This window comes from Pteropus alecto, unplaced genomic scaffold, assembly GCF_000325575.1.
Source record: "Pteropus alecto unplaced genomic scaffold, ASM32557v1 scaffold12, whole genome shotgun sequence".
Taxonomy (NCBI): Eukaryota; Metazoa; Chordata; class Mammalia; order Chiroptera; family Pteropodidae; genus Pteropus; species Pteropus alecto.
In genome coordinates, this window is record NW_006432669.1 from 8684168 (window position 1) to 8703447 (window position 19280).

The following is a 19280-nucleotide window of genomic DNA, read 5'->3' on the forward strand; positions in this document are numbered from 1 at the left end:
GTGGGGAATTTTTTGATTACTGATTCTATTTCATTGGTGGTAATTGGTCATCTCAGATTTTCTGTTTTTTCTTGACTCAGTCTTGGGATATTATGTGTTTCTAGGAATATGTCCATTTCTTCCATATTGTCCAATTTGTTGGCATATAATTGCTAGAGTATTTTCTTATCATCCTTTGTATTTCTGTGGAATTCATAGTTATTTCTCCTCTTTCAGTTCTGATTTTATGTATGTGAGTCCTCTCTCTTTTTTCCTTGATGAGTCTAGCTAAAGGTCTGTCAATTTTGTTTATCCTTTCAAAGAACCATCTCTTGGTGTCATTAATCTTTCTCATCATTTTTCTAGACTCTATTTCATTTATTTCCACTCTGATCTTATTTCCTTCCTTCGATTCACTCTGGGCTTTGTTTGCTGTTCTTTTTCTAATTCTTTTAAGTGTAAGGTTAGATTGTTTATTTGAGCTTTTTCTTGCTTCCTGAGGTAGGCCTGTATTGCTATGAATTTCCCTCTTAGGACTGCTTTCTCTGTGTCCCATAGATTTTAAGTTGTTGTGTTTTAATTTTCATTTGTCTCTAGGTATCTTTTGATTTCTTCCTGATCTCATTAATTACCCATTCATTGTTTAGTAGCATGTTATTTAGCCTCCATGTGTTTTTGTATTTTCTAGTTTTTTTCTTGTAGTTGATTTCTAGTTTCATACCATTGTGATCAGAGAAGACGGTTGATATGATTTCAATCTTCTTAAATTTATTGAGACTTGATTTGTGTCCTAACATGTGTTCTATCCTAGAAAATGTTCCATGTGCACTTGAGAAGACTATATATTTTGCTGCTTTGGGGTAAACTGCTCTGAAAATATCTATTAAATTCATCTGGTCTAGTGTGTCTTTTAGGCCCATTGCTTCCTTGTTTGGAATTATTGCTTGGAATATCTGTCCATTGGTGTCATGGGGTGTTAAAGTCTCCTACTATGCATGTATTACTATTGATATCTCTCCTTTTATGTCAGTCAATAGTTGCTTTATGTATGCAGGTGCTCCTATGTTGGATGTGTATATGTTTACTAAGGTTATGTCCTCTTAATTTATCAATCACTTTATCATTAAGTAATGCCCTTTTTTCTCTCATTATAGCCTTTGTTTTAAAGTCTATTTTATCTGATATAAGTATCTCTACCCTGGCTTTTTTTTTTAAATTTCCGTTCACGTGAAATATCTTTTTCCATCCCTTTACTTTCAGTCTGTGAGTCTCATTTGCTCTGAAGTGGGTCTCTTATAGATAGTATATGTATGGGTCTTGTTTTCTTATCCATTTGGTTACCCTATGTCTTTTGATTGGAGCATTTAATCCATTTACACTTAAAATGATTACTGATAGTTACTGCTATTTTATTATTCATATTTGTTATTTATATTTTCTTTTTTATACTTTCTCTTTTTACAGAAGACCCTTTAACATTTCTTATAATATTGGCTTGTTGGTGATGAATTCCTTAAGCCTTTTTCTGTCTGGGAAGTTCTTTATTTCACCTTCCATTTTAATCGAAAGCCTTTCTGGGTAGAGTATTCATGGTTGTAGATTCTTGTTTTTCATAACTTTAAATATTTCTTGCCAGTCTTTTCTGGCCTGCAAAGTTTCCATTGAAAAATCAGCATTCATTCTTATGGAGGTACCCTTGTAAGTAACTAGCTTCCTTTCTTTTGCTGCTTTTAAGATTATCTCTTTGTCTTTGATGTTTGGCATTTTAATTATGATGTGTCTTAGTTTGAATTCCTCTTGTTTGGGATTCTTAGTGCTTCCTGAACTTGTACGTCTAATTCCTTTGCCAGGTTGATGACGTTTTCTGTCATTATTTCTTCAAATAGACTCTCAAACTCTTGCTCTCTCTCTTCCTCATCAGGTACTCCTATGATCCAGCTATTTTTATGCTTCATATTGCCCCAAAGGTCTCTTAAACTATCCTCATTTTTTTTCTTTTTGTTGTTGTTGTTGTTGTTCTGACTGGGTGTATTCTGCTACCTTGTCTTCCAATTTGCTGATTTGATCTTCTGCATCATTCAATCTATTGTTGAATCCTTCTAATGTATTCTTCATTTCAGTTATTGTATTCTTCATTTCTGTCTGGTTCTTTTTTATGGTTTCTTTGTCCTTTTTTATGCTTACTATCTCCTGTCACTGTTCTCATTGTGTTCATCCATTCTTCCCATAAGTTTGTTGAACATCCTTATAACCATTATTTTGAACTCTGTCTCTGGTAGGTTGCATGCCTCCATTTCATTTAGCTTATTTTCTGGAGTTTTCTCCTGTTGTTTTATTCATGGCATGTTTCTTTGTTTTCTCATTTTATTATCCTCTCTATGTTCATTTCTATGTGTCAGGAATATTTGTTTCATCTCTCAGCCTTGGCCAGATGGCCTAATGTGGAAGGTGTCCTGTGTGACTCAGTGGCACACTCTCTCTGATCCCCTATGCCGGGGTCTCTGGACGTGATCTTTGTGTGGGTTGTGTGTGATCTTCTGTTGTTGCCAAGCCTTTATTGTTCTTAGTACATCAGTAGATAGGATTGAGGCTCAGGCTGACTAATTGTGGGAATTGGCTGCACCCACAGAGTAAGAGTTACTGTGTTGGGGCTGAGCCCACTGAGTGGGATTTGCTCTAGTAGGCTCGTGTACCTGTTGCAACCACCCTTGGTGGGTACCACTAATGGGACTAGTCTGGGGTTGCTCTGTTGCTATCTGATGCCAGCCTCTAGATGCGTTGGTTTTGTGGTCCCTTGGGAGGAGCTCCCCTGTAGGCCAAGGTTAGCCACTGCTTTTGATTGCTTAGGGCTACCCAGTGGGAACTACAAAGTGATACACAGATGGCTGTTGCCTATGTTGGATCTATAAGTAAGTGGAAGAGATAACGCTATAGGCAGCGGTCGGTTATCCCTTGTCCCTGACCTAGAGGCAGTTTAGCAGAGGGACCAGTGCTCCTCCAGGTTTGACACTGCCTGTCAGTTGCCCATAAGTTTCTGAAACTGGAAGAGCCTCTGGGTGATATGTGCGTTGGGTGGTACAGGGACCCCAGGAGTCTCCTGGATCTATTGAATAAACTCCCCCCCTGCCACTGCAGTGTCAATTTACATGCAACGCTGTCTCTGTGGCTCCTATACAAGTTTCCAATCTTTGCAAGGTCAGCCGCTGCCCACCTGGACCTGAATGTGCCACCCCAGGGCAAAGGCAGCTTCCTATCAGCATGCGGTGGGCACTTTGTGTATTGAATGGGGCAAGAGCTCAGGGAGTCAAGGGCTATCAGGCCAATACAGATCCCTGCAATCCCCTCAAGAGATTGCAGCTCCTACAAGTAGCAGTGGCCTGCCCACAACTATTTTCCCCAAAATGCGCATACTGCACTAGCCAAGGTCTGTTGCCTGTGCAGACTGCACAACCCCAGAGCCAAGGAGGGCACAAGAGGCTGCCTGTCAATGGGCTGCAGGCCTTTTGTGGCTTGGGTGAAGTGGGATCTCAGGGAGGCAAGGGCCTCAGTTTTGCTGCAACTTCTGTGCCTAGGCATTCCCGCTGTAGTCACAGACCACAGTGAGACCAACTGAAGTCTGGGGCCATCCACAGACCCCTGTGCTCCCCAGTCAAGCAGCAGAGGTGTGCTTGCCACTGATTTCCATGCAGTGCCCGCCCTGTGCTAGCCAAAGTTGTGTAGATTGGGAGATGGTAGGGGAAGGGCAGGGCTATGGCAGTTCATGTCAATGGGCCTGCCTGGGGCAATTTGTGGGTAGGGTGGGGTGGGGTCTCAGAGAGACAATTGCAGTCAGATCAATATATCCTCAGTCTTGCTGAAACTTTAGTAACCGTTCCCACATTCCCACAGAAGTCCCAGATCACAGCAAGACCAGCTGCTGTCTGGGACTGGCCCACAGGTCCCAGATATCCACCCAAGTTTGTGCTGGCAACAGTGATCTGCCTGAAACTATCTTGGAATTGCGGTTCACAGCACTAGCTGCCAACTGGGAATGCTTGGGCCTGAATTGGTGCAGGGCGTGGTAACCATCAGCAACAAAAGCCTAGGCGATGGCTGAATCTCTCAGGCCAGTGCTTCCTAATGTCCCTGTGGGAGGGGTCTGCACAGTCAAGCTGGCGTGGTCTGTAGATTGCCCAGTAGAGGGGCTGGAGTAAGGCACAATGGTGGCTGCTCTTCCAGCCTTTGTTCTGGCACCAGATAATACAGACTTTCTCATTATGGATCCCGGTGAGCCTCTGACCCACTGCCAGTGTCTTGGGTGAGTGTCCACAGGTCAGAAAGCCTATGAGCGGGTCCTTCGAAGGGATGTCAAGGGTTTCAGTCTCCTTCCATCTCACCCAGATGGCCGGAATCCCCTCTGGTTTTTACAGTCAGAGTTATTGGAATCTCTTTTTCCCTGTGCTGGGACCCTGGGTTGGCGAGCCCCTGAATGAGGCCAGGACCCGGCTCTCCTTCAGGAGAGCCTCTGCAGCCTCACTCTCCCTCCTTGTGATCCTCTACCACAAGAGGGTGCAGGTCCAGCCCCATTCACGACTTTGCACCTCCTACCGGCTTAGATGTGGCTCCTTTATATTATCAGACATAGGTGTTAACAGTCAGCTGGACTTCAGGTGATCCTCCACGTTGATTATTTTATAATTTGGTTGTAATTTCAATGCGGACCTGGGAGGAGACAAATCCTGCTTTTATGTAGTCCTCCATCTTCCTGCAAACTCCACTGTAGCAAAAGACCTGGATAAAGTTTTGAAATGACCACTTACAGATATATTTAAATTCTTAGCTGAGGGCTTTTTTTTTCCATTTCAAATGTGTTATTTCTAAGTAAGTAAACGTTTTAAGTATAAAAACATCATTGCATAAGAAATGCACTGTTTTTAAAGTATTTTGTGTTGAGATTTTAAAAATTTATTGTCTAATTCTGTTATCTTCTTTATGTTTTAAATATAGAGCTTTTGAGGAGAAACGAAAAGAACAAGAAGAAAGAGAACACCAAATCAGAGAACAAATACTTCAACAAAGAAAACAGAAGTTTGAAGAAGTTACTGAAAAATTCCAGCGTGCCCATATTCCTCTTTCACAGAGGAGGAGAGCAGGTATCTTAATTTCTAGAAGAATATGAGAACGAAATGAAAGTTATAATCACATTTGACTTGAGCAGACAATAAAATAAGTAACAAAGTGGAAATTTAAACTAAAAAGATTAATATGACTTTTTAAGTAGTATGACTTCAACCAAATGAAAAATGGCAATTTAATTTAGGTTGAATTTGGAGCATATTTTGTTGGCTCTTTTAGTAAATTTTAAACATTCACATGTTTCATTCTGCTTCATAATGGCTTACAGTGTTTTGTCTTTTTAAATTGATCTAGTAAGAAGCTTAATAAAGGAAATTTTAACATTTAGGTTCAGTAAATTAGTGTCACATTTACTGACATTTTGGTTCAAATTCATATTTGAGAGACTGGCAAAATAAAAAGAGTCTACAGAGAGATATAATGCAACAATCTAAAACCTGGAACCAAATAAGAATTTAAATATGATTATGGTTCAGTCTTTAGTATCCATCTACATTTTTTATACCTTAAATAGTAACAGAATTAGCAACAAAATGTCAAAGCTTCAAATAGAAAAGGGATAGGCAGCTTCTTTATGTATTCAACAAAGGAATGTTGTACCAAGTTGTACTAAGCCCTGGGCTAAGAGGAGATACATAGAAATCCAACTCACAGCTTATTGTGGAAATGAGAGTAATATAAACAACATCAATAAATATGATGGCAATTATCATAGTAGCAGAATGCAAAAAGTACTGTAAGAACACAGAGGAAAGAACACTAAACCTATACAGGGACATCCAGGACATCACCCCTGGAAAAATGACTTAATTTCAGTTTTGAAGAATAAGCATTTTGCCAGGCAAAGAGAAGGTGAAAATCTTCCCAGAAGAAGGTACAGTTTTTGCAAATAAATTATGTATTTCAGTATACCGAAGCATCAGATGGGAAAAAAGAGGAAAAAAAAAAGAAAGGATCTGAGGCTAGAAAAATAAGTTGGAACCAGTTTTCAAACTTAAAGTTTCTTAACTGAAATGTAAGCCATTATTGTGTCAGTAAGAGATCATACTGTAAGCAAAGGTAGCTAGTAATACTGCTAAAAATAATAATAGTTTAAATATGATAGAGGTTTATTTTTCTCTCGTATAATTTGAAATCCTGAGGTAGACAGTCGAAAGCTGGTTTGACAGTTATGCAGTTTCACTGGAAACCCAGACTCCTTATGTCTCTTAGCTCAACCATCCTTAGTATGTGGTTTAGCTTCACCCTGATGGTCACGTATTAGCTGCTGGAGCTTTAGCCATCATGTCAGTGCTGCAGTCAGGAAGAAGGAAAAAAATGTAAAGGACAAAATGGTATACCTCTTAGCTACCTTTAAATTGTTTATATCTTTATTTGTTTATATCCAATTGGCACCTCCATCTGCAAGGAAAACTGAAAAAAAAATTTTTGTGTGGCTATATTACCACCATTAACAATATAGAGTCCGTTGCCAAGAAAGAAAAGGAAAATTGATATTAAGTAGGAAACTAGGGGTCTCTGCTATAAGTAGACTTGTTTGTTAGAAAGATAATTACAGTTACAACATGGAAGATGCATTGAAGTAGAGACATACTAGATTAGACAGAGTAGAAGGAGATTATTCTAGTATTTGTGGTAAAATGTGTTAAGCTGCTAAATTAAAGGACTGCACTGGATAGGATAATAAGAGCTAATATAGTCAGGAGGTATAATCAATAGGATTCGGTCCTAATTGACAGAGCAGTTGAAGAAAGGCCAGGAGAACAGTCCCCCTTAGCGCAGAGCCTCTCACACATTTTTAGCATTCAATAAGTACTTTTTTAATGAATTAATTTTTTTGGCAGGTAATAATAATATTAATCAAGTTTACAAATAAAGAGGAAAATTGGGTTAGAGGTAGGAAAGATCATTTACTAAATTTTAAATGCATTGACTTTGAGCTTCCCATGGCTCATCTGAATGGGGAAATCAAATCATCGAGTAGAAATATGGGTCTAAAATTTAAGGAAAAGATATTAATAGAAATGTATATTTAAGAGTCACTAATGAGTAGATACATAATTGATAAATGAAGCCATAGGAAAGATAATCTAAATATCAGAATATAGACACAAATTGAGGATGAGTCCTAAAATAAAATTCTTTATGCACACTAAGTATGTACTATAGGTGGAGCAAGAAAAACAAGTGGATTTTGAAAAGTGGTTATCTAGGAAGCATATGGGAAACAAAAGTAAACAAAGAAAATAATATATAAGAAAGCAAAAGAGAAAGTAGTTTTTTAAAAAAAAAGAAAAAGATGTGATCAGTTGTGTGGCTGCAGAGGCACCCCTGAAGGAGACAGGAGTCCTAGCCCTATGTGGGGGGGCTCCGCAGCCCAGGAAGAAGTGTTACCACAAAATCTGACTATAAAAATCAGTGAAGATTCTAGCCATTAGGGTGAGATAGATGGAAGGAAACTGAAAACCCAGATGTCCCCCGCTTAAAGTACCCATGCACAGACTCACCTGCAGACACTCACCCTGGGCTCCAGCAGAGAGTCGGCAGCTCAGGAGGCACAAGAGACATATGAGGAAAGACTGAGTTGTATGATGCCAGAGCAAGGGCTGGAGGGGCAGCCACCATTGTTCCTTTTTTTGGAACCCCCTCCAGAGCAGTGTACAGATGGGAGCCATTGTGCCTGTGTTGAACCCTTCCCCCGCACAGCCAATTTTGAAGCTGCATTGGCCTGGTGAGATCAGCCCTCCCTACCCAAACCACAAATTGTCCACAATGGCCTGTTGCCAAGAAGTCACCCCTACCCTGCCCCTTCTCGGGGCCATGCATTCTGTGCAGGAAACAAACCTAGGCTTGATCAATATGCACAATTTAGGGCAGACATGTGGTGGCTGACCACTGCTGCCAGCATGAGCTGCAGTATCTCTTGCATGGATCACAGGGCTTTGTGAGCCTGATGCAGATGGCAGCTGTCCTCACTGTGATCTGTGACTTTTGAGGGAGTTCACAGACTCAGAACTGGCAGCAATTCTGATGCTGTATTGGCCTGATGGTGCTGCGTCTCCCTGATTCCCTGTCCCACCCAACCCATAAATTACCTGTGGTATGCTCATTCCCAAGTAGCCAACCCCACCCCGTGCTTTCCTTGGGCTACAAACTCAATAGCAAACAATAGCACTCAGCTCCTGCAGCCCGCACAAGGCCTGTGCATCACTGGAGAGACAGGTGGCAGGCCACAAACCCTGCCCCAAGCTAGAGTATTTTTTAAAAGACCTCAGGTGTTTGCAGACCTGAAGTGGGCAGCAACTGGCCTTGCTGTGATCTGAGACTTTTACAGGAAGCCATAGATAGCACTAACATGAAAATTGACACTGCAGTGACTAAGGGAAATCTGCTTACTCTATCTCAGTGACTCCCTGGGTCCCCACCATCCCAATTCGTGTACCACCCAAAAGGCTCTTCCAGTTGCACAGTCTTATGGGTAACTGGTAGGCAACCTCAGAGCTTAAGGTGCAATAGACCTTTTGCTAAACTGCCCCAGGCTTGATACTGGGGGTAACTGGACTGCGGCTTACAGCATTGTCTCTCCCGCTTACCTTCACATCCAGCATAGAAGGCAACCATCCATGATCGCTTTGTGTCTCCGACCAGGTAGCCTCAAAAAATGAAAGGCAGCAGCTGACCTTGGCCTACTTGGGAGCCCTTCCAAAGGGGCCACAGAACCAACACATCTGGAGGCTGGCATCAGACAAAGCAGAGCAACACCTGACTAGCCTCATAAGTGGTACATACAAAGGGTGGTCTCAACAGGTACCCAAGCCTGCTAGGGCAAATTCTACTCTAAGAGTCAGCCTCCATACAGCAACTCATACCTTGTGGGCATGGCCAATCTCCAATTGAAAAGCCTGAGAGTCAATCCCATTTACTGACATGCTAACAGCAATAAAGCCTTAGCTACAACAGGTGAACACACACAATCCATACAAAGAATACACCCAGAGCCTCTAGCACAGGTGATTAGGGAGACTACGCCACAGGGCCACACTAGTAACCTACTACATAAGGCCATCTGGGAAAGGCAGAGAGACATAACAAATCTTCCTAAAACATAGAAATGAACACAGAGAGGCAACTAAAATGAGAAAACAAAGACACATGCCACAAATGAAACAACAGGAGAAAACTCCAGGATAAAAAGAAAAAACTAAACTAAATGAAGGCAAGCAATCTACCAGAGACAGAGTTTAAAACATTTGTTATAAGGATGCTCAATGAACTTAGGAGGACAATAAATGATCTTAATGAGGACTTGAACAGTAAGCATAAAAAAGGACATAGAAACCATAAAAAAGAATCAGTCAAAACAGAAGAATACGATAACCTAAATGAAAAATATACTTGAAGGAATCAACAGTAGATTAGATGAAGCGGAGGATCGAATCAGTGAGTTGGAAGACAGGGTAGCAGAAATCACCCAATCAGAACAGCAATAAGGAAAAAAAAATTTTTTTAATAAAGATAGTTTAAGAGACCTCTAGGACAACATGAAGCATACCAACATTCACATCATGGGGGTACCAGAAGAAGAGAGTGAAGGATTGAGAATCTATTTGAAGAAATAATGACAGAAATCTTCCCCAACCTGGTGAAGGAAAAACAGATACATAGATCAATAGAACAAGAAGAGAGACCAGAAATAAATCCATGTCTATACACTCATTTGATATATGACAGAGACAATAATATAAAATGGGGTAAAGACAGTCTCTTCAATGAATAATGTTGGGAAAACTGAACGTATACATGCATAAAAATGAAACTAGACCACCTTCTTACACCATATACAAAAGAGTAGACTCAAAATGGATTCAAGACTTAAATGTAAGACCCAAAACCATAAAACTTTAGAAGAAAACATAGGCAGTAAACTTTGATATTGCTACTAGAAATCGTTTTGGCTATATCTCCTTGGGCAAGGGAAACAAAAGAATAAACAAATGGGACCACATCAAACTAAAACGTTTTTACACAGCAAAAGTAACTATCAACAAAATGAAAAGACAGCCTACTGAATGGGAGAAGATATTTGCCTATGATACATCTGATAAGCGGTTAATATCTAAAATTTATAAAGAACACATACACCTCAACAACAACAAAAAATCCAATTAAAAAATGGGCAGAAGACCTGAATAGATATTTCTCCAAAGAGGAAATACAGATGACCAATAAACATATGAAAATATTCTCAAGCTCATTAATCATCAGAGAAATGCAAATTAAAACCACAATGTGATATCACCTCACACCTGTCAAAATGGCCATCAGGAATAAATCAAAAAACAAGTGTTGGCAAGGATCCGGAGAAAAGGGAACTCTCATACACTATTGGAGGGATTGCAAATTGGTACAGCCAGTATGAAAAACAGTCTGGAGGTTCCTCACAAAATTCAAACTGGATATACCTTTTGACTCGCTATTCACAATAGCCAAGTTATGGAAGCAACCTAAATGCCCATCAACTGATGACTGGACAAAGAAGTTATGGTTCATATGTACAATGGAATATTATTCAGCCATAAAAAATTGAAATCCTACCATTTGCAATGACACGGATGGACCTAGAGGTTATTATGCTAAATGACGTAAGTCAGAGAGAGAAAGATAAATACATATGATTTCATTTATATGTAAAATCTAAGGAACAAAAAGAACAAACTAATTGAAAATAGACTCACAAATACAGAGGACAATCATGATAGCCAGAGTTGAGGGGGGTTGGGAGGCTGGGTGAAAGCAGTGAAAGGTTAAAGAGGAACAAGTTAGTAGTTGAGAGATGGTCACAGGGATGGGGAGCACGGAATAGGGAATATAGTCAATAGTATAGTAATGGCTATGCATAGAGCCAGATAGGTGATAGAGTAATCAAGGGGATCATTTCATAAATTATATAAATGTCTAACTAATGTACTGTATACTTGAAACAAATTTAAAAAATAAAAAATATATAAATAAAAATAAATAAAAACAAGGTCCAGATCAAGATACATAATATTCTGATTCCATGTTAGAAAAGAAGAAAATTAGAATATATATTTATATTGCTTGTATTTGCATAAAGAAACAGTGAAGGAACACATAAATGACCAAGGAGAGCAAAACCTTCAAATGTGTATCATATATACTTATTTCTGAATATGAATATATTACCTATACAAAATAAATTAATAATTTAAGAAAATTCACTATCAGTGAAGAACAAAACTATGTGAGATGACAATTTGTCTATTATTTTAGTTTATTCCCAAAATATGAGTGTTTTATGAGTGTTTAATACTAATGTTTTACCACATATGCATAATAGCTGACTCTTCGCTACAAAGAAGGGCAACATATTGAGGGTTTCAATAAGGTTAGAAAATTGTTAGAGTGAGAATATTAGAGTAAAAGATTGGGAAGGATTGGAGCTAGTGGATTAAATGATATAATAAAGCCCTAATACACAGTAAGTACTCAAAAATGTAGGCTTAAATTATCATCAGTGAATGAGAGGTATTGACTAGAGGTCATTAGATAACAGCAACAAGAAGTAGTAATGGTGGCCGTAAATTGACCTAAGTTAGTTTTAGTTAGTTTTGAAGTTCTCTTTGACAAGTGGTAGAAGTTAATAAAAGTAAGTCTCAGACTATAATCTAGACATTCATTAGCAAAACAGATGCAAAAAAAAAAATCATATAACTTGTTCAGTAAGCTCAATAAAGTCTCAGTTCTCTATCCTTTTAGGTTCTCTGACTATACCTTAAACGAAAGGCCTACTTAGGCATACACAGCCGCATTCCAAAGATTGAATTCTGTACCTTCTGGCATTGAACAATCAGAAATGTTCTTATATTAATGTCTGGACCCAAGACTGATTAGAGATCAAGCTTCAGATGCCATCTATAAGGGTAAAGGATATAGACCTCCCTAGATTCTTATTCTGTTCATGCAGCTATTGAGAGTGATTAAAATGCTTGTAGCAAAATTCACTTGTTTTGAATACCTTTAATTTCAACAAAGAAAGCCTATATTTAATATTCACCAGGCTACTCAACAGGCTATTATTTTCACTAATAAAAACCCATTTTGGAGATGTCAGGGGCAAAATGGCATAGATGATAGAAGCTGCATTCTTCCCCTCTTGCAACCACATCAAAGTTGAGACCGAAACACAGAGCAAACAGCAAGCAGAGTTGCCTGGGGATCTAGAAGGACAAAAGCCCTACAACTAGGGAGAGAATGAGAAATCACCCTGCAACAATTAGAGGTAGGAGGAAACGAAGACACAAGACTGCCCGGTCCCAAGCGGCTGAGTAGGACAAAAGGTATGGCAGCAGCAGACGGCAGCAGCAGTAAAATGGCCAGTCCACAACCAGACTTTCAGGGTGACGGACCTGCTTGTTCTGATCACCAGCACCGGGTCAACTATTTGGAGGGCACCAAAGATTTACAGGAGGACACTGAGTTGTCAGAGCGAGGACTGGAGGTGAGGCTCTCTCCTGGGCAGAAGTGCTGGCAATATCCATTGTTCTTCTGTTGAGCCCTCCCCACTCCCAGTGTGCGGATGCAGCACTGCCATAGCTGAGACATCATCAAACCGGATAACAGAGGTTGCTCTGCCCAGAGGATTTTCTGAAACTCCACCTCCCTCAACTCATGGCCCTACCCAAGCCACATCCAGCTGTGGCCTTGGCAACTCCTGTGCCACTTGCTGAGCAGGGCCAAGACTCACACTGGTGGCAACTGACCTCAATTTCTGGCGTGGCTTCTTGAGACAACTATAAGCACAGCACCTGTATATTGCTTCCTAAATCTTAACAGGTAGCCCCAGAGAGACACAGGCTGGGGCTAAACGTGGCCTGCAACAGAACCCCTCTCAGAACTATGCTACTGGACACTTACTACCAGAGCCACACTAATAAGACCGGGAGACTTAGAAGCTTTGATTATTACATAAAAACAGACAGGCAGGCAAAATGGGAAAACAATGAAGCAAAAACCATATGAAAGAATAGAACATAAATCAAGGAAAAATGGAGTCAAGCAATCTAACAGATGCAGAGTTCAAAACACTGGTTATAAAGATGCTCAATGAAATTAAGGGAAGTATAGATGAACTCAGTGAGAACTTTAGCAAAGAGATTTAAAAAAACATAAAAATGGAGATAAAAATTATAAAAGGGAACCAGTCAGAAATAAAGAATACATTATCTGAAATGAAGAGTATTTTAGAGGAAATCAACAGTGGAGAAAGAAGAGGATCGAAACACCAATATAGAGGATGGAATAGCAAAGGACACCCAATCAGAATGGCAAGAATAAAGTAACTAAGAATACAATAATTTAAGGATCCTATGAGACAAAATTAAAGGTGACAACATCTTTGTCATAGGGGTATCTGAAGAAAGAGAACAAGAAGTTGAATATATATTTGAAGAAATAATAATGAAAAACTTCCCTAACCTGGTGAAGGAAATAGACCTACAACCCCAGGAAGCTCAGAAAGTCCCCAAAAAAATGAATCCAAAGAGGCCTGCACCAAGACACATCATAATTAAAATGCCAAAGGTTAAATACAAAGAGAGAATCTTAAAAGCACCAAGAAAAAAAGCAGTTAATTACCTATGAGGGAGCTCCCATAAGACTGGCAGCCGATTTCTCAAAAGAAACTTTTCAAGACAGAAGAGCTCGTCACAAAATATTCAAATATTGTTTGAAAACCCAGGATCTACAACCAAGAATACTTTATCCAGCAAAGCTATCATTTAGAGTCGAAGGACAGAGAAAGAGCTTCCCAAACAAAAATAAGCTAAAAGAATTCATCAACACCAAGCCAGTATATTACAGGAAATGTTGGAGGGACTTCTTTAAAAAGAAAAAGCATGTATCAAAAACATGAATAACGAATGGTGATAACTACATATTTATCAACAAGTACCTCAAATGGAAAAGAATTAAGTGCTCCAACCAAAAGATAGGGAAGCTGAATGGATTAAAAAAAAAAAAAAAAAAACCCAAGACCCCTATATATGCTGCCTACGAGAGACTCACTTCCAATTAAAAGACACAGACTAAAAGGAAAGGGATGGAAAAAGATATCGCCTTGGTAGATCCTAGAGGATATTGCGCTGAATGAAGTAAGTCAGGTAGAGAAAGACAAATACCACGATTTCACATACATGTGGAATCTAAAGAACAAAATAAACAACAACAACAAAAATGGAAACGAACTCATAAATATAATATTTTGAGGGCTACTAGACCATGAGAAGGGTTGGGTGTTTGGGGGGGAAGGGATTGTGAAAAAGTGCAAAGGGATTAAGAAATACAAATGGATAGATAAAAAATAGTTATGGAGATATAAAATGTAGCATAAGGAAAATAGTCAACAATGTAAAAAATATGTAAGGGGGAAGAGGGTAAATAACTTGATTTAGTGGGCTGACCATTTCATGAGTTATATAGATCTCTAATCACTATCCTGTACAACTGAAACTAATATATTTTTGTATGCCAACTATAATTGAAAAAAAAATTCATTGAATTGTACAATGTAAATATGAGCAACTAATTGTCTATTATACTTCAGTAAAGCTGGGAGAAAAAATAATCTAGATCTTTTCCATTGTATATGATATTTTCTTTATCATATATTGTATGCACACCAGTGACTACTGCTTTACTATTTTTTTCCATTTATCTGTCTCATCATATTGTTTTAATTACCTAAGCTTTAAAACATTTTAATGTCTAATAAAGCAAGTAATCTCTTCCTTTTTGTTTATTTATCCAGAAATTTTAATTGTTTTGATGATTTCCCTCAAAATTAAGTTGGATTTTTAAAACTTGGTTTGCATTAAATTTATTCATTGATTTAGAGACTGACAGATGTAAAAGATGTGAAACCTTTTTACATATATGTGTTTGTATTTTATCTGTAAGTGTATCTCTATTACATTTATCTACATGTATTTATCTAAATGTATGTATAGATATTTATACACATTTTTTTGAAAACATATGTAGACATTCGTTTAGTTATTTATATGCTCATATGACATTTTCAAGGCTAAAATTCTAGCTAAATGTCTTCATTAGGGAAAATGAATGTGGCAAAATATTCTTCTGCTCCCACCATAAACATTTAACTATTTAATTGGGAGTTTTACTTTAATTGAATCAATTGGTGATTATTAGTAAATAAAATTTGCACTTAGATTTCAAAAAAACCATTTTGGACACTAAATATGCTAATTAAAAAGTCAAAATCTATAGCTTGATAGTATCTGCCTCAAGAGGATTGGTTCTTTATGATTAGAATGTCTAGCAAACAATCTCATAACTGTGTATTCTTCATTAGTAGATACTATTACCCCTTGATTAGGGAAATGGACCATCTCTGGAGTTCAAGTTTGAACTAACCCATGCATAATAATATACTGGTTTCGCTTAAACATTTTAGAGTAAGTAATAAACATTGTAATAATAGAATAGCCTAATGACATGGGTTTTTAAAGGAGAAATGAGAAAAGACAGTTTGGAGGTGTCAGTGAAGAGCAAAGTCAACTGTGCTACCTCCAGGCCTTGAGTTATATGTAGTATGTGATGGGAGAAAAATAATATCTCTACTTAAGAGGGCTTCAGGAGAAGCAGTATTCTTAAAAGACACCTGTTTTAATTTAAACAAGAAGCTGAATTAAAGGTTATGCAAAGTAGTGTGTGGATGAGTGTCTGTATAATGTATGACTTTGAACAAGTCACACACATTCTCTATGCCTCAGTTTCTCCAGTTGCAAAATGAGATTCAAATAACATCTGTCTCTCAGATGGGTACTGGGTTTATTAGAGTGATCACTTCATAAGTTATGTAAATGTCTAATCACTATGTTGTACACCTGAAACTAATAAAATATTGTATGTCAGCTATAATTGAAAAAAATAAAAATATAAACATTTTTTAAAAATAGGCCAAAATGAGCATTAAATTAGATAATACTTATGAAGTACTTAAAAAAAAAATCTATAACAGTAAGTGCTCAAAACATGTTGGTATTTTTACAGCTTCCCCTTTTCTTCATAAGAATATTTATAAATTTTGTCAGAAATATATGGAACTCCAAGATCAAATATAATAGGGTTTGCATGCAAAAATGAACAGCCTCAAAATTTCTCAAAGTTTCTTTTTTCCTGATAAATATCCTTAAAATTGGTGATGAGAATTTTGATGTAACAATTTCTCTTTGGAGAATTATATGTCTAAATTTAAACTATTTAGATTATTCTAAAAAATATTTTCTTTTTATCAAAGTTTTAAAGTAGTATTTTATCATTGACCAGTTAAATTATATATAAAGAGATCATTGAATATGATTCTGTACTATTTGATCTTTCTTTATTATCTCCTCAGTTTTTCAAAAACCAGTTCCTCCATTAGAAGAAGCCCTCAAACAAATTCAAGAACCCAATTTAAAATCAAAAGTGAACTTTCCCTCTTCGCACAGACCAACAATAAACTGGAGGTAAGGAATTTATGATTATAATGTGTAAATATTAATGCACAACAATTGAATACCTTTCTAGTTGCTGAGTTTGTAGGCCTTTTTATCAGTTACTTCTCACCTCTAAGGTAGAGTGGAATATAAATTGCTTCATGAATAAGGAAAATTTTCAATTTGTTGTCTTTAGTATTATAGTGCTGCTTATGTTGAATAATTTTCTATGGAAACTATCATCAAAACCATTTTAAAATATTGATATTGGTTATTCATCTTTATTGATGAAAAATTGTGTTGATTGGAGTAATATATATAGGTAAAAGGAGTAACTATATAGTAGAAATGGGTTTTCCTCAATGAAAATCTTCCCTTGTTATCGTGAAAAAGCTGTAGTGTCTCCTGCTTCCTCTCCAAGGTTATCTTAAATGAGTCATCTGGAAACAATAGAATGGACCATCTAACTACAGAGTATCCTCTGACATCCTGTATTTTCCATTTATTTATTACAAATGTTTATTGAAGCTATTGCATGTATAGCACTAGATCAAGCACTGTAGAGGATATGGAGAAGTATAACATTATAAAATATAATCCCTAGTATATAATGTAGGAGAGAAGTGAAATAATGCTTTAAAGGTATAGAATAGTACCAAATGAGTAATAATGATAATATTTAATATTTATTTACATAAAAACAGCTACACTTCAGACATGAATTATGTTACTATTTTACCTGTACATAGTGTTATTTACCAAGTATTTCCATTTTTAGAATACTTGTGGCCAATAGTTCCCTTGATCACAACTAAGGACAATTAAATTCATCCTTAGTCTTCATTATAGTTCAGGAAAGACCTCAAAGAATAGTAGACTCTTCATCAAAGCTTTGAAGAAAACAGAAATTAATCATAAAACAAGTAGGCAAATGGCATTCCAGATAGAGGGATGAGCATGTGCAAACGCCAAGAGTAATTGAAGGAAAGATGTGTTGTAGGCGTAAGAGTGTGGCTGAATGATAGAAAGGAAAATACCAATAGCTTGGCTAGATATGAGATTGGTGAGATAAATACATCTGTATGCTTAGGAATATAAACTTTTATCTTGAGAGTTTAAGAGATGTCAATGAAGGACATTAAGCAAATGGATGATAAAATCAGCTTTTCTTTTTTAACATCATTCCATTCTATTGTGAACAAGTATGGATAATGGATTGAAGAGGACAAAACAGTAGGTTATTTTATTATACGTAACTGAAATTATATGGCTCTAGAGCTCCAGAGAAAGCTCTAAGCTTAAGATATTGGAAGCCAACACAACTGATGAGATCAGATCAGCCTTGGAGAATATGTACTGTGATGGCAGGACTAGGCTAGAACACTGAATAACAACATTTAAGACATGAAAAAAAAAAAGAGAGAGAAGCATGCAAATGAGAACAGAATGGTCAATGATAGGACTAGGTTGATGATGAAAACTAAGGAAGGAGAGAGTTTCATGGGGGTGGGGAACAGATTGTAGAGATCGATGCCTTCTAGGGAACTAATAACATAAAAAGTTATATTCATCAGGATCTTGACAGGAAACAAGTGGTACATTTAAAAGGGTGACTGTAAAGAGGTTAAGAAAGGGACTGGGAAGCCAACAAAGAATGGTAAAGCACCTCTAAAACAGAAACAAAGTCAGTATTACCACACAGACCTGAACTGAGAAAAGCTGTAACTATAGAGGAGGACTGCCAGACAGGACCTGTAGTCCTAAATAGAGGAACATTTCTACTGCTAATCCAAGCCCAGAAGAGAGGAAGCCAGAAGAATAATTATCAAAAAACCTCTTCCTTCTGTCACCCTCCCATTTCTTGCCAAGTGCCTTCATTGGCCAAACTCATCCACAAATCAAAAAGCCAGGGATCCTTCAGTCTCTGCCAAGCAGAGACAAGTAGAGAAGTGAATCTGGAATGGCAAAGAGAATATCCAGCATAGAAGCTATGTGTCATTATTTTCTACAACAAAACGTCACACTAGCAACTTTTGTCAGAGCAATTTTATTGAAGTCATTGGGACAGAAAAGAGATTGCAATGAGTTATAAAGAAATAGAGAGCAAGAAAGTAAAGTTAACAAGTGTAGCTTGGCTGTGAAAGGAAAAGAGTGATAGAACAATAGATAAAAGATAAAAACATGAATAAGATATGATCCTCTGCCCAAAGAAGTCTTGCAGTTACATTATAATACAGTGTAATGATAGTTACATTATAATACATGTGTAATACCATGTAACAGGGGCTGTTACAGAAATATTAGCAACATGATAAAGAAGTACAAGATTGAAAGTTGGGAAGAAGACTTAAAAGATGAGTATGAATTGTCCAATAAAGCATAAATTGGATTTAGGCATGTTTAAGCCTACAGCGTTGTAAAAGGCACAGACCCTTAAGGAAATAGAATTTGTTCAGTGTGGGACGTGTTACTGGTAGGACAGAAAATGATCTAGAAATGCAGATTGAGATCAGATGTGAAATTTTTGCGTGTCTAGCTAGGAAACTTGGACTTTATCCTATAACAAGTAGAAAACCAGTGGAGGATTTTAAGCAGGGTGTGATATAATCCTCTTTATTATTTTAGAAAGGTAACTGGTATGAGTGTTGGAGAATTAAAAGG

The 19280-nt window shown here is 37.5% G+C and overlaps 1 protein-coding gene across 8 annotated transcripts in view; it reads left to right on the forward strand.

The window, feature by feature from the left end:
- CEP126 (centrosomal protein 126) overlaps window positions 1–19280 on the forward strand; it is a 90002-nt gene that overhangs the window by 26226 nt on the left and 44496 nt on the right. For 7 of the 8 annotated variants that reach the window (XR_003044991.1, XR_003044992.1, XR_003044993.1 and 4 more), the window contains exons 3-4: window positions 4966–5111; window positions 16538–16649. Coding sequence is in view for 4 of the 8 variants with exons in the window: in XM_025043754.1 (XP_024899522.1) it covers window positions 4966–5111; window positions 16538–16649 (258 nt within the window). In the remaining 4 variants the exon portion in view is untranslated. Of the gene's footprint in view, window positions 1–4965; window positions 5112–16537; window positions 16650–19280 lie in introns of those variants that run through there. The other variant, XM_025043756.1, reaches the window with a different exon arrangement.